At 37.6% G+C, this 15922-nt stretch overlaps 1 protein-coding gene across 1 annotated transcript in view; it reads left to right on the forward strand.

Annotated features, from left to right (window-relative positions):
- The window catches only part of dnm3b (dynamin 3b), a 37962-nt gene that overhangs the window by 890 nt on the left and 21150 nt on the right, over nucleotides 1-15922 (forward strand). Inside the window, exons 2-13 of the mRNA XM_066680616.1 lie at nucleotides 1264-1534; nucleotides 3637-3710; nucleotides 4620-4769; nucleotides 7288-7491; nucleotides 7984-8082; nucleotides 8952-9112; nucleotides 9362-9504; nucleotides 9718-9853; nucleotides 11241-11308; nucleotides 12250-12388; nucleotides 14618-14704; nucleotides 14939-15009. Of these exons, the coding sequence (XP_066536713.1) occupies nucleotides 1374-1534; nucleotides 3637-3710; nucleotides 4620-4769; nucleotides 7288-7491; nucleotides 7984-8082; nucleotides 8952-9112; nucleotides 9362-9504; nucleotides 9718-9853; nucleotides 11241-11308; nucleotides 12250-12388; nucleotides 14618-14704; nucleotides 14939-15009 (1493 nt within the window). The 5' untranslated portion in view covers nucleotides 1264-1373. The remainder of the gene's footprint in view (nucleotides 1-1263; nucleotides 1535-3636; nucleotides 3711-4619; nucleotides 4770-7287; nucleotides 7492-7983; nucleotides 8083-8951; nucleotides 9113-9361; nucleotides 9505-9717; nucleotides 9854-11240; nucleotides 11309-12249; nucleotides 12389-14617; nucleotides 14705-14938; nucleotides 15010-15922) is intronic.

Genomic DNA, 15922 nt, shown 5'->3' on the forward strand with positions numbered 1-15922 from the left:
TCTCTCTCTCTCTCTCTCTCTCTCTCTCTCTCTCTCTCTTTCTCTCTCTCAGTCAAATTCAGAGTGGTAATTTGGTGTGACTCTCTCAAGTACAGTGTTGCCAAATCATATAAAGTTTTAAAGCTGAGCGTATTCTGTGGGTCTGTTTAATATTATAACGTTACTGACAGTAGAGATGAGTATAATAGAACGAAATTCAATAAGAGTAAAATTGAAATATATGTTTTTTAGTAAAATACATATACTTTTAAATAAAGACAAATCATTCACAGTTGGGGATCATCAGAAATGGTTGGAGTTAAATGTTTACTGGAACTTTCATTGAAATTTAAGAAGGTTATTACTTTCTCAAGTAAAGTTACCTTTTTTCTGAGGTAATGGGAGTTTTGTTCTATCAGTGACCATATGTAAACATAATAATAATAATAATAATGTAATAATCTCTGCTTATTGTGTTACAGTGATTTCCATTTGTTCCAATGTTAGTGTGTTTTTCAAATCAATTTAGAGTGTACTGCTTAGTTTTAAATGAGATTTTATCAGGTGCCCATCATCTTTGCCCAGTACTGTATTTTAATTCATTAACACAGTGAGGGGTTTGATGAAGGGTCAGTGAGACTGGGCTGTGGAGGCTGTTACCTGTGGGTCCTCATCCAGTGGCAGGTGTTATATATTTTTTAGCAAGAGAAGCTAGAGGTGCACATTATACACAGCAAATTCACTAGTGTTAAATCAACACTATTAGTGTTAAATTAACACTGAGAGTGTTGACAAGTTTACATTTTTACACTAATGGTGATTTAACACTGGTAAATTTGCTGTGTAGAGTGTGAGTGAGAAGTCACAGGACACCCTTTTATCTGAATACCCCAGCAAATAATGGGTGAGGGGCCTATCTTTTAGGCTATATCCAGAACAGCCACCATATTGGATCAAGGGCAAGTTTTGCCAAATTGCATAAATTATTATTAAAACTACAATTATTTCCTTCTGCTCTATATTTAACAAATAAAACATTTTCACTCTAAAAAAAGAGCTAATTTCACTCTTAAAAAATTCAGTGTTTTTATATTGAAAACATCAATGTTATGCTCAAAAAATATTTTTAACAAAATATTTTTTAACAAAAACATCAGCTAAATATTGCCCACCCCATTAACAAATTTTCAGATTCGGAGGGGTTTATTGTTTGAGTGAAAAGTTATTTTACTGTGCTGAATATTTCACAGTAGTGCAGGAACTCACCCTCTCTTTTCTTTGTAGCATCGGGCCTCCAGGGGCCTCGGCTCGTCCTTATGTGCCTCCATCCTCATCCTCTCTGAGTTTCTAAGTCCTGAAGAAGAAGCACCCTTGCCTCTTGGGCACCCGACATCATGGGGAACCAGGGCATGGAGGACCTGATCCCGCTGGTCAACCAGCTGCAGGACGCTTTCAGTGCCATTGGCCAAAGTTGCAACCTTGACTTGCCACAAATCGCAGTGGTGGGTGGCCAGAGCGCCGGCAAGAGCTCCGTGCTTGAGAACTTTGTGGGGAAGTAAGTAAACATTCATTGTGGTTAATGAAACATTCCAACATCTTCTGGAAGTTAATAAAATTTAAACTAGGCTATTCAAAGGTTTGATGTGAAACTATGTGCTTTAGAAAAAAAATGCAATTATTTTATTTGGGTGTAAAACAAAAATAATAATTGCGGCTGTCCAATTAAAAACATGTATTTCCCAAAATAGTAACTTTACAGGAGAAAGAAAATATTCTACTTAACCCTCAGTGGAAGTCAACATAAAAAAGTTTATTCCAAGCAATTTGGAGCATTTCTATGAGTCCATTCATCAAGAAATTTCACAGAGTGGAGGTTAGCTGCTGTGTTCAAATGATGCAGTAAACTAAAAATCCACAAAAATGGAGATCTATGTTTTAATTGGTCAGTGTCAATTACAAAAATCACCAGTGAACCTCCATGTTTCTTCTAAGATTATAAATGTAATGCTGACAATAATAAAATAGTAGTATCCCGATCCAAACAGTGAAGCATTTGGGTTATTCCTTATAGAAGTATGAATGTAACTCATAACAGCAAATGGATTCCAAAAATAAGTTTCCAAAACTATAATTAAGCAATGTGTCAGGTGTCTGGCTGCATTTCATGTATTCATTTTCTGTGAGGGAACTTTTAGAGGCATTAAAGTCTCATAGTGTCCAGTACCTGTCGCCAGCACCGATAAATTCTGATTTAATACATTTCTCTAGGATGGAGCATTTTATATCAAACCACTTTTTGCAAAAACTCAGAGATATTCAAATATTTAAACATTACACAAAGTAGTGTAATCACTGTACACTGTAAAAGAGTTTAAGAGAATTATCATAAAATGTTAAACCAGGGTAAAAAAATAAAAAAAAATTTTACCTTAAATTACAACTTCAAAATCATTGTGTTACTTCATAGACCTGTAATGGAGAGAATAGATCCTCTGTTGTTGCTACTCTGGGCTCCACACTGCAGAAACTGCCCTATGTAACTTTTAGAGGAGGGTAGGAACACCCCATCCCCTTGATTGCAGGACATTTCTGTAAAAACAAATTACACTCTGCAACGTAGGGGGGAGTCCAGGTTTAGTTTTGCTTTAAATGAGTTAATGATATTACATTAATGAGGGCATTAAATCAAGGGTGCATGGGCACAGGGCAGAATGCAGCTAGAATATATTGTGTGGAAGGGGAACGACACCTTCTCTAAGAACAAGTTATTCTACTGTAGAAAGAAACACATTTATATATGAATACACCTAGAGAGTTTGCCAAATTTCAAAATCAAACAGATCCAATTTAGCCCCCTCATTTGGTCATAAGAAAAATTAAGAGGCAGGGGGTCATCTTGCCTTTGGGGGCATTTTCACTCCACAGCTTTACTTCACATGATGTGAAGGTCATAGCACCCCACTGTGTATGCTTTTCTCTGCCGTGTGGAGTTATGCCTCTCACTGCTTCCCCTCATAGCCATTAAATCAGTTATTTTTAGGCCAGTTCTAAACGGTTACCATGGGAGGAAGTATTTGGGTTACCTTCTCTTTATGATTGCATTTCTGTCAGCGCTGGGCAGCTCCTATTGGTATAAAAACTTCAGTTCTTATTTCACTGCTGTGGAAGAGGCTAGCACAGAAGTGACGTCTTACTCAATACATCACATCACTTAACAATTTACAGACCTTCACACTGAACACATTCACCTCATGCTTATAAAAGTCCACTCAAATTAGATAGAGTAAACTACGTGTGCTTTTTGTATCCGGTAAGACAGGGTAATTTGACAATAATTAATGTGTACACTCAGGGAGAAGGTGGGCCCTGTTTATGTCCCTTGACCGAAAGAGCTCCTACAATTGATTTTACTGTAGGCAACTCCTTATTAGAGCAATAGGGCTTGCTTTCAGCTCTCCCCAACATGCCACGAAATTGCTCGTAGGTCCTTTTTCATCTGGGTTAATTGCCTCATAGTGGATCGATAACCTGGGTCAGAATAAAGATACTGCAAAATAAACTCCAACCAGTTGATCACCACTTACACCACTTAAGCTCTTTCTTTCTTCTTTCTTTCTTTAAATGCTCTCATTGTTCTTGGGCACTGTTTGTTTTTAGGGATTTTCTGCCTCGAGGATCTGGCATTGTCACCCGCAGGCCTCTGGTTCTTCAGCTTATCAATGCTAACACAGGTGAGCACTCCCTCATATTCACGCTGCAAATAAATGAGTTGAAGTAATGTAAAAGCACATTGCAGTGTGTGAATATGGGGTAACAATGTGTCTCAGAATTGAAGACACATGGAATGAAGAGTATTGATAGGACAGGTTTGGCTGCAGCAACAGCCTATACCTTTCTAAGAAGGTATTATAATAGTTTTTTGGAATATTTTTGTGGGAATATGTTTTCTACTCGATAACAATGGGCAAGGTCAGCTACTAAATTTGGGTGATCAAATTCAGAGCCTAATTCTGGATCTAAAATGCCACTTCCCTCATTGTTTTTCTTGCCCTACAGTATAGTTCCATTGGTTTAATTGTATTCATGTATTTACTGGCAGGTTTCGAGAGATTTTGAGAATGTTTTATTTATTTTTTATTTATAACATGGGTGCTAGATTTGCAACTGTAGTTGACTGAATATGTGCCGAGCATTTGTTAGTGTCTGATTTGGTTCAACATAACTTTCTATTAACCATTTACACATGCATCTGCTAAGCTGTAAGATACAATAATGTGACATTGTTATCATTAAGTAGCATAATGTTATCATTAAGAGTCATAAAATGACTCTTGAGTTTTCCAGTGTAATATTTTTTCTTGACGAAAAGCCATTCAGAGAGGTTTGATTTAGAATGCTTCATATAGGGAACCTTACAGACTCAAAATATCTTCAAAGTATTAAATATAATTTTATTTACTGTTTAAAACGACCAGTGAAGCTATCAAGCTGAAATGCACTGAAATGCTTAGCTTTTTTATTTACAGATTATAAAAATATGGAGGGAATTCTTCAATTATGTAGGCAGTATTACTATTATAAATGGTATTGCACACTCAAACAGCTAATGTGTTTCTAATGTGTCTCTTATGCCAATTCAGAGTGGGCAGAGTTTCTTCATTGCAAAGGGAAGAAATTCACTGATTTTGACGAGGTGCGTCAAGAGATTGAAGCAGAGACTGACCGTGTCACCGGGGCCAACAAGGGCATCTCCCCCGTTCCCATCAACCTGAGGGTGTATTCCCCACATGGTACCAGCCCATTATCTCAAATGAAAGCTTTTATTTTCCAGGCCTCTTATTTTGTAACACTTACTACATGGTAAATACATTAGTTAATAAATGTTTTAAAAAATTATTTTGTTTACTACATTATAAAATGATCTAGTTGTTTAAAGATGAGTGTTTGCTAATGTAGAAGAAATTGAATATAGACAGGCCTTATCCTCGTTTGATTTCATAACAAACTGTTCTCAGGGCTGAATATTCACAGAGTTGTGTGCCAGTGTGCTCCTGGCGCTTGGCCCAGGGAATTGACAGTAAAGTAAATGCAGTGATGGGAGCATCACAGTCTTTTCTTTTTCTTGAGTTAAACAGAAATTAAATGGATGTTTTTTAAATGCTGCTCTTTCCCTATGACTACATCTAATAATAATTTTAGCATGGCTAACAATGATTTAAAACTAGAAGAAATAATTGGCCTGATCTTATCTTACTACTGTTGATTTATAGCAGGTAATGATTGGTACTCCAAATGGATATCTGTATCCCAGACTAAGGAAATAGTTTTACATCCAAGATGGAGATCTGGGCATCAAAGCCTGAAGATTTCCAAGGAATCAAAATATTATGTATTACACTGGGTTGCCGTTAACAACCATTATTCTGTGCCTTATCCACCTACCAGCGTGTCTTTTTTGGACTATGGGAGGAAAGCAGAGTACCCAGAGGAAACCCACACAGACACAAGAAGAACATATCTCACAGACATGGACCTGATGCAGGGCCTTAACCACAATCCAGGCAGCTGTGTGACAGCAACACAAATTCATGAATTATTCATTACATATTTCAAGTTTTTAAAATGGCAGATAAAAATAATTCAAATATAAACAAAATCTGATAAATATATATTTAAAAAAGAGATTCAAATACTTATGTAAGAAATGTAGCTCAGTTCTACTAGATGTTCACCTGATCTTAAGAAAGAGAAGTCAGGTTGGAATGGTTGCTGTGGTCATAAGACGTAAATTCTGTATGAAGCTAATAATCATGGTATTACTCTTATGCTTTTTGGTTGAGTTCTTTTTGGTATCTGTCCTCTACGTTATTTTCACTTTAAAGCTCCTGACCTATATTTGAGAATGAATGCTGTCAGACAGTCATTATTTGTGTCATGGGCTGCTCAGCTTGCTGTGCTTTTTGACTCTTAAGTTGCTCCTGGATGTAGGAGGGCTGCAAGCTGGCCTTGAAAACATGCCTGCAGTGTAATTTTGAATAACTGTGACATAAAATCACACATAATCACTGTAGTGGTACCCTCAAAGATGCATACTCAGTGTTTTAGTTGCCTAGTTTTTAGGCAAAATAATTGTAACTTATTCTATATTTATTGTAGATTTTTAAACCCATTTCATCTCCAGAATTTATATTTTGTTGCTTTATTTTGCACAGTTCTCGAATGAACGCTTACAAATACTCTGCACTTCTTTTGTAGAAGAGAATGTAATGTACCTTTAGGGAACAAAACTAGAGTTTAAAACCACTTTTGTACCTTTTAAAGGTACATTTCGTCAATGTGTACCTTTAGTGACCAATAATGTACCCATACAGTTCCTTTTTTTCTGGCAGTGTACAATATTTAAAAAAGCATCCATTTAAACTGCAATCCTTGAGTTATCACATCCAAATGTATAGATTTAAATGTTTTTTTTAGCCCTTTTAAAAAATATGACATGTTGAGCAATGATAAATATTTGGAGTTTATTTTCTTTTTAAATATGGGCCAGTATGCATTCACATGAATAAAGGTGCTAAACTGTCACTGGGGTGGTTTGCTCAAGGGTACATCTTCAAAACCTTTGGTTAAGGAGCATCATTGCTTGACATTAACAAAGCAGTATTGACTCCATAGACAAGACATGTTGATTTAGCACATAGCACTTTTCATAGACAAAGGCAGTTCAGTGTGCCCTATATGAAATAAAAAATAAAATAAATAAAAAAGAAAATTAAATTCAAATGAAAAAGAACATTAGAAGTAAATACAGGCAAATGGCCTTGTGGCACAACAGCTGGCGCCACTGCTGTGTTTTTAGTTTTTCTTTTGGTTATATATATATTATATATATATATATATATTTTTTTTTGTGGGTATAATTATTCTAACAAAAATGCAAAAAAAAAAAAAAAAAAAACCTTTTTTCCTGTCTGATATAATCCTAAATACACTATGTCCCCCTGGTAGAAACTTTTTGACAGATCTTCTCTCTTCTTTTCTTTTCTTGGATGTTTGACTTGGAGGCATGGCATTAACATTTTGCACAATAATTTGAATCATAAATAAATTCTTATCGAATGTACCCCATTTATGTATTTGACTTGGAAAAATTTACTTCCTTGAGTGCTTTGATTGATAAAAGTGCTCTAACCTACAGTGATATCTGTCTCTTTTAATCTTGTTTATGTAATTTTTTTTCAAGAGTTTACTCAAGGCTGGGAAATTATTCTCTATGAGTTGAATCATTGAAATTACCTTTCCTGTGTGCAGTGTTGAACCTGACTCTCATTGACCTGCCGGGCATCACCAAAGTGCCGGTGGGGGACCAGCCTGCGGATATTGAGCAGCAGATTCGGGACATGATCATGCAGTTTATCTGTAGAGAGAGCTGTCTCATCCTGGCTGTGACACCGGCCAACACTGACCTGGCCAACTCTGATGCCCTCAAACTGGCCAAAGACGTGGACCCTCAGGGTGAGAGAGCAAGGGTTGTAGAAGTGCTTTATATGGGCTTGACATTGGTCATTGGAAAGTAAAACTCTTTTAAGTTTACATTCATTTTTAACTCTGCATGTTACATTCTATAATTTAGGAATTTTATGAAATACAATCTGTGCTATTTACAATTTCAGATTTTTAAATACAATATCACTTCACAATACCAACTTCCCCTTTCTAATACCAATACTGATATTGACACTTTGAGTAACAACCAATACATAATTATTCTGGAACTTATCCTAATATCAGATTGGTGTAGTAGCTGTTTGGTATATTCAAAAATTAACATTTTGACTTCGAGGTATTGTCACAGTAGTCATGGTGACAGTAAAGATGATTTCCTTTTCAAGTATTGATGCAAGTAACTTAACCAGCTATATCCCTAATATATGGGATATTATCACAGGGCAGTATTGTTATTTACTACACCTTTAAGAACTACAACTTTGACCATTTTTGCTGCAGGTACAAGGACAATTGGTGTGATCACTAAACTGGACCTGATGGATGAAGGCACTGATGCCAGAGATGTTCTGGAGAACAAGCTGCTTCCACTGAGGAGAGGTGAGACAACTGCCTCTCATTATTTACTTTGACAACATTTTTTCATATTTACCTCTTCATCTTGTGAAACTTTCTGTATATTGTATACTTTATATCAGTGGCAGATACTGGTCTTTCAAGGAAGGGAAGCTCAATTTCGACCTACATCATAAAATGTGTTGGTTTATTTATCCCTCCGTTCCTTTTCAAGAAAATGATCTGTGACCCTGTCGTACCAACAAGGCGTCTTTTCCAGGGACTTGACTAGTGTCCTCTCAATGGCCAGCAGAGCTAGGCTGCTTAAACGGCCTTGGCCCATGTGAAGTGTGTCCGCCTGTGAGTGCTTTGTGATGGTGGAGGGGCTCAGCAGCACCTGTTGGACAGAAACTGCGATAGAAGTCAGAAAGAGTGATAGAAGTCATTCTCCAAACTCAAGCAGCTACAAAAAACCACCAGAAATAGAAGCTCAATTTGTCGCTAGTCATTTTTAACAAAGAAAATGCCGCTAAGAGGATTAAGAAAGTCTCTGGTTCAACTCAGAAAAGAATGAAAATTTAATGCTCCCACGGATCTTTACACCAAAGAATCGCTGATTCGCTCATTTCGCTGTCAATCAAAAAGAGATTCAGCCTCAGACAGATCATCCAATCATCATGCAGAAGCTGAGTGTCCGGGCCAGCCGAGGCCAGCCCACTGCCCCATAGACCCCTAGAGACGCTGAGCGTCCGATGGGCGGGACAAAGCCCAGCATTTATCCAATGACTCGCCTCGTTTCCCTTGCAGTCTTAGAACAATCGCCTCTGCTTTATATATACATATGTGTTGTGTGTGTGTGTGTGTGTGTGTGTGTATATATATTCTCTTTCTCTCTCTAACTCACTCTAATTCAGGTTATATTGGAGTGGTGAACCGCAGTCAGAAGGATATTGAAGGTAAAAAGGACATTAAAGCTGCTCTGGCGGCAGAAAGGAAGTTTTTCTTGTCTCATCCATCCTACAGGCATCTAGCCGACTGCATGGGCACCCCTTACCTGCAGAAATCCCTCAACCAGGTAAAGGATGGACTTCAGTGTTTTAGTGTGTATGTAGGCTGTTTACAGTAGCTTTCACTCAAAAAGCTCAAAATGCATAGAAAAGTGCATTTCACAGTTTCAGAACCAGGAGTTATAGAACCATCTGTTTTAAAGCTCACTTTCACTGTAAATAGTAAGGAATGTAAGCCTAGATCAGTCTTACTGTTTAGAAACTCTGAGCTTTTTATTCCAGTACTAACTATTATTTTAACTATTATGTCTCCACAGCAACTGACTAACCACATCCGGGACACGCTGCCTGCGTTCCGCAGTAAGCTGCAGTCTCAGCTTCTCTCCTTGGAAAAGGAAGCTGAGGAGTACCGCCACTTCCGTCCTGATGACCCATCCCGCAAGACTAAGGCCCTGCTGCAGTCAGTGTCACAGAAAATAACAAATACGAAAATCATCTGACAAGATACAGCAGAGATGTAACATTGTAGATTTAGCATTGCTTTTATGACAACATTAACGTTACCAAAGCACAAATACATTTGAAAATTATGTTGAAATATATTCAAATAACATTGTTTTAAAAGAATATACTGAGAGTTTGTGGTTTTATGTTTGTCTGTGTGTGTTTACAGGATGGTGCAACAGTTCTCGGTAGACTTTGAAAAGCGGATTGAAGGATCCGGTGATCAGGTGGACACCGTTGAGCTCTCAGGAGGAGCAAAGATCAACCGCATCTTCCATGAACGGTTCCCTTTTGAGCTGGTCAAGGCAAGTGTGTGTTAAGGAACCCTTCTATTTTCAGATAGTTGTGTCTCCTCTGTAGCCCACAATCAGTTCAACCATATAATCACGTTTTCCTATTGTGGGGAGGTCAAGACTTTGCAAATGCATTGCCATAGCCATTCATAGCTGGTAGTTCAGTAGAGTGTAATTGTTCTCACTCTGTTTGGATATGTAAAATGATTCTCCTTCCTCCCAGACACTCTAGTGATCCTAGCCAGTGTGGGTGTTTGTTAGCTGAAATAACAATTAGATTTTACTTCTGTCTGGTTATAAGAGCAACAATTCAAAAATGTATGGTGATAAATGAATCCTTTGGGGTCTACGGACATTAAATCAATTTTCTGAAATTCGCCTTTAAAGTACTTGTATTATAATATATTGCCCACATGTTTTATGACAAAATGTTCAGAATAATCTCAGCTCTCTCATTGAGAGGCCCATGTGACCTAGAGCATCTTATGAAGAGATAATCTGTCTCTAACACTGAACAACTTAAATCTGATTTTAAAAAAATATTTATATTTCTTGTGAAAACATCCCTTTACTCGTGTGGATGAATTGTTTTGGTGATTGAAAAAGTTTTATCAGAGTCCTAAAAACAAGCAAATTCACAAGTTAGACACTGTGAGAAGCAGAGGAGGAGTGTCTCAAGCTTATACATAGGCTCATAACTTGGGATGTACAGTATCACGTACAGTCTCGTGATAACATGCAATCGAAAGAGCAGTTTCTGCACATTCACAGAGTGTTTGAACTGTATTTCTGCGCTGTGTTATCTCTAAGATATTAATAGAAACATTGCGAATGGTCGTATTTGACATGCCAGTGCATTCTTCGACCCCAGAGGGTTAATTCTTGGAGAAATCTCATGCTAGATTTCACCCTCCCGTCAAAGGAGTTGGATGTTTTGTGAAATAGGGAGTTAACAGGGGGAATTGGAATTAATTGCAGGGAAAAATCAGGTAAAAATATCTTTTGGACTTAAGGATTTAAGAGTTACATTGACTTAAGGTCTGCCAGTTTTGAAAAGTAAACTGTATAAAGATAAATGGCTCGCAAATGTTCCAGCACTGTATAAATATATTTGCTTTGAATTAAAAAGGTGCAAATGCTTGTGAAAATATCTGGCTGATGAGCTCATTATCTGCCTTTGAATATTCCTCTGGTGGTGTTGAAATGTCTAACACAAGGCAAGTGCTTTCTTGCAGAATGAGAACAAAAGACTGAGTAAGTACTATAACGGAAGGTATAATTTAAATGGCTAAAAGCTTCCCAGCTTCTTTATGTGCTTTTATGTTTAAATTTAAAAGCAAGTGTCAAAAGCCATTCTTATTACATAATTTTCAGTCTGATGACTTGTCGATTTTATTAGATGGAGTGTGATGACAAGGAGATGCGTCGGGAGATCAGCTATGCCATCAAAAACATCCATGGCATCAGGTGACTGCTTCTTGATACTCGTCACAGCAGCAGAAATAAATTTGGACACACCACACTGAATATTGGTCTTTTATTATTTTATAAGTCATTTTGTGGCTTATGCCTGAAGAGTACAAACCTTTCTCCGTTGCACAGTAGGCAGTGGGTAGTTATGGGGGTGGTGCATTGTCCGTGACAAACAAAGAGGTGGGAGAGAGGGAGGATGTCTATTGAAAGTGCAACACCAACTTATGCGTAACAGAGTGACAAATCCTCACTAATTCTCCATGAATTGGCATGCAGCTGCAGATTTATGGCATTTTTAGGCTTCTCCAAAGAAAATGTCTTAATTTTCTCTCACTAAAATATACCCTATAATCTAAATAAAACTCAAAGATCAAAACTAGGCTTTATGTCAAATACTTTGTTTCCAAGATATAAAGAATGACATACACAATCAGCAATGTGTGAATTTAGCACACACACACACACATGCACACACAGACTTGTGATACACATATATACATGATGAAGGATTGGTGGATGACAACAATTTGTTCAGCAAAAGATAAGCTACTGTCTTTTTCTGTGTCTATTAGAGTGGACAGTGAGTGGACATTGTTCAAAAACTCCAGCAGCACTGCTGTGTTTGATCCACTCATACCGACATAACACACAGTAAGAAAACACAGCCATGGCTGAGAATGATCCACCATCAAAATTATACCTGCTCTGTGGCGGTCCTGGCCATTGAAGAAAAGGGTGAAAGGAGCTAAATAAAGTGTAGCACAGCAGACAGACTAATGTAATCGTCAAGCCACAAAGTTCTGTATGGTCAGTGGAGCTCAGAGTGTGGACAGTTCTTGTAGGAACAAGAAGGTGGTTGATGGGTGTATATTTATTTATATCATACGTATCATGACTTCTTTTATTATTTTGTGTGTATTTGATCATGTTTCCAGGACCGGCTTGTTCACTCCGGACATGGCCTTTGAAGCCATAGTAAAGAAACAGGTAGTGAAGCTGAAGGAGCCATGCATTAAATGCATTGACCTGGTCATTCAGGAGCTCATTAACACAGTCCGTCAGTGTGCTAATAAGGTCAGTGCCTTAAACGCCGTCTGTCCCACTTCAGTCTGTGATTACTGCTTTAATGTATGTAGTTGTGTTTCTATTTATTTTAACTGCTGATGAGCTCTTATATAATTCAGCTGAAAAAATGGAAATATGTGTATATTTGTATATTTATAATATATGTACATTTAATAACACTCACCTGTGGTATGGAGAATAGAGCCTCTGTCTCTGTCTCTGCCTCTTCCTTCTCTGGACTCAACAGTACAGAAACTGTGCTATCTAACTTTTGGAAGAGGGTAGGAAACTACACCCCTCCCTCCCCCTCCTCGCTGATTTAAGTATGGTGCTGTAAAAATTATGTACACTAAACTCAAAGCTTACCTAGCGTTCCTTTAAAACTTGAACCACCTTAACAATGCTGAATGAACTGAGAAGACCTAAAGAGCTTATATAAATGCAGTCCCTGAGGCAGGTTTTAGTTTAGCACTCCAAATAATTCCCAACAATTTGCCGACAGTTCAATCTGTCACTTTTCATTTATTTTTGATGACGTTAACAGTCCACGTTAAAAATAGCAATGAATAGTAGGGCCTTTCAGCGACTGTTACCCGTAATTACATTCTGAGTTATTAGTGAAGCACTAATGTGCAGCAGCTCACTACTGATTGAATAACAGCTGATGATACATCGCTGTGTCATCTCCAGTGACGTAATGACTGGACAAGTGAATGGTGGTTCTCTAATATAATTATATTATAGATGTAATTATTATTCCTAATGATACCTGATTAGATACTAATTGTACCTTACGGTGAATCCCATTTCTTAATTTTCCTCCTACCCCTTTGTTTTTGAGGGTCATCTTGCCCCTAGGAAGTTATAAGTTACAAGACTGTGTTTAAGATCTTCCGCTATGAGTGGACAACCCTAAAATAACCTGATACATCATCAGAACTCTGGGGCTCTGCTGCCAGTCTTCAGTTATATCAGAGGAGTGCTTCTGGACTTTAACATAATTAAATTTAGGGTCGTCGTATGCATTCAAATACGTTCAACAGTTCTGTATTATCACCCACTCCTAACTCTCTGGGATATGAAGCTGAATTCAGCTCCTTATTCAGTGACTTTCTGTTCAAAACGTCCAATTCCACCTTAAATGTTTTGGTAGCCACAGGTGCAAGAATGTAATACGATACAAAGTACGAACTGCCGTAGTACAAACGGTAGTACAAACTCCCGATGACGCTGTGGTCATTATGTAATTGGAACGCCGGTGTACTTGACGAGTCACCATCTCCTTGGCGCAAAAAAATTAATAGTGCTGAAGTTGGTATGAAATACATTCTGGGATATGTGACTCTTGCAAGTCCACTGATGTCACATCCCAGTCCATCCTCGATATTATGGGCGGAGCAAGAACACATCCGGGTATTTAAATTGTACTTGGCTAGATGTGGACTTTTAAATGGAACAATACTTGTGCTGAGACAGATGACGTTTCCCAAGAACATGAAAACACAAAAAGTACAGACAAGAACATGTATTGAGAAACGACTATAGGTTCATTTTTTAAGGTGGAACTAGCTATTTACTAGCTAACCTCTGAGACATAGGTATACCAGTAGTGCTTTATGCTTGTTATGAAGTTAAAGGACATAATACATTGAAACCATATTAAAATGACAAAGAAAACACTGAAATTTATGACTTTAATTTGTCATTTGCGCAGGCTTCTTGCCAATGATTTACAAGGCATTCATAACCATTTGTTTTTTCCCCCCAAAAAATTTAAAAAGTAAATACCCCTACCCCTTGGACCTAAATTCTAAGTTGTGGGATTAAGATGTGAAATGGGATTCACCCGTAGTGTATGTAGAGGCGATATCTATGTTTGAGGTCAGTGTGATACAAATTAGATTTAGTGGTTTTCATAACTGTTCATTTTCTTTAACTGCTATGCAGAATCACTGGGCACAGAGTAGGAACACACCCTGGTTGGGGCCCAGTCCAATTAAGGGCATCACACACTCACACAGACACTCACACAATCAAACATACGGATGCATTTGAATAGCCAGTTGACCTACCAACATTTATTTTTGTTTTTTTTTTATTTTGGAAGGTAACCAGAGCATCCATAGGAAATCCACACAGACACGGTTGATCTAATACCTAGCATTTATTGAAATCTGGTAATGCCATGCCAAATTGGTATTGTGATACTTTGCATTTATTTGTACTCGATCTCCACAGCTGGCAACATTCCCCATGTTGAGGGAGGAGACTGAGCGAATCGTCACCGCTCATATTCGGGAGCGTGAGAGCCGTGCCAAAGAACAGGTAATATGCATGCTGTATTTGTCTCAACAAATGAAACCCAATTTACATTATATTTGATGCACAGTAACATTTATATGATAACCGGTTCACCATGTACATGCATACACATATACTCGTGTACTCATTCAGTGCTTGCAGTCACAGGTAGATACAGAAATGCACAGCAGCATAATGAGAAGTTCTGGATGATGTGTGACAAACAAATTCAAACAGCTTTTTTGAATTTCTCAACAGATTCTGTTGCTGATTGATGTCCAGCTTGCGTACATCAACACCAACCATGAGGATTTCATTGGCTTTGCCAAGTAGGTGTTCCTATTTGAAGTCCTGGTACAGGATGGCATTATGCCACTGGTCTTGTCTAGTGATTGGTGTAATATAGTGGGTAACAATGCTGCTATCCACATGGCGGAGTGGGGTTACATTTCCCAGTTTGAGCGGGAACACCTTCATCTACTAAGTCTCCTTGGTAAAGTCTCCATACACTGAATTAGCCTACAACTGTAACAAGATTTAAAGCATAAATCACTCTGGAAATATAGAGTTAAATCAGTGTCACTAGAACCTGAACCTGAAATAATGATGCCTTAAAGAAAATGTGTGTGAAATTCTATGTAATTTAAGTTTGTATTAAATTTCTTTTGTTAAAAGGATTTTGGGTAAAAGAATTTGAAATAAAACAAATTCTGGTCTGGAAATTCAGGGAAATATCTGCGGTACCTAGGATGAGCAAACAAGTGTAGGTGTAATCAAGCTTATATAAAGAATATAAAGCTACTTACAACTGGAAAAGGTCCTCAGCTGTGGTCCTCTGTCATGCTCCTGCATCTTCCCGATGACCTCAGGAGATATTTTGTGACTGGCCAGGTGTGTGTGTTAATAATTCTACCTGAAATTCTGGTTGCATCAAATTTCACATAAAATCTTATTAAGCCATCATGATTTCATGCTCAGGTTCTAGTGACACCAGTTTAACTCCATATGGATAAAAGTGCTTGCCAAATGTGATTTGTGTAAAACCTACCTATGCTCTTCAGCCAGATTATTTACCCATAGTTTACCCATTTATCAACCATCTATACCAGGGAACTTCAGAAAGGTCAGAAAAAGGTCCAATGAATGCATATTTTCAACCCATTCATCTTTAAATAAGCTGGGTTTTTTTTTTCTTTTTTGATACAGAGCAATTATTATTATTATTATTATTATTATTATTAT

This window comes from Hoplias malabaricus, chromosome 9 (genome assembly GCF_029633855.1).
Source record: "Hoplias malabaricus isolate fHopMal1 chromosome 9, fHopMal1.hap1, whole genome shotgun sequence".
Taxonomy (NCBI): domain Eukaryota; kingdom Metazoa; phylum Chordata; class Actinopteri; order Characiformes; family Erythrinidae; genus Hoplias; species Hoplias malabaricus.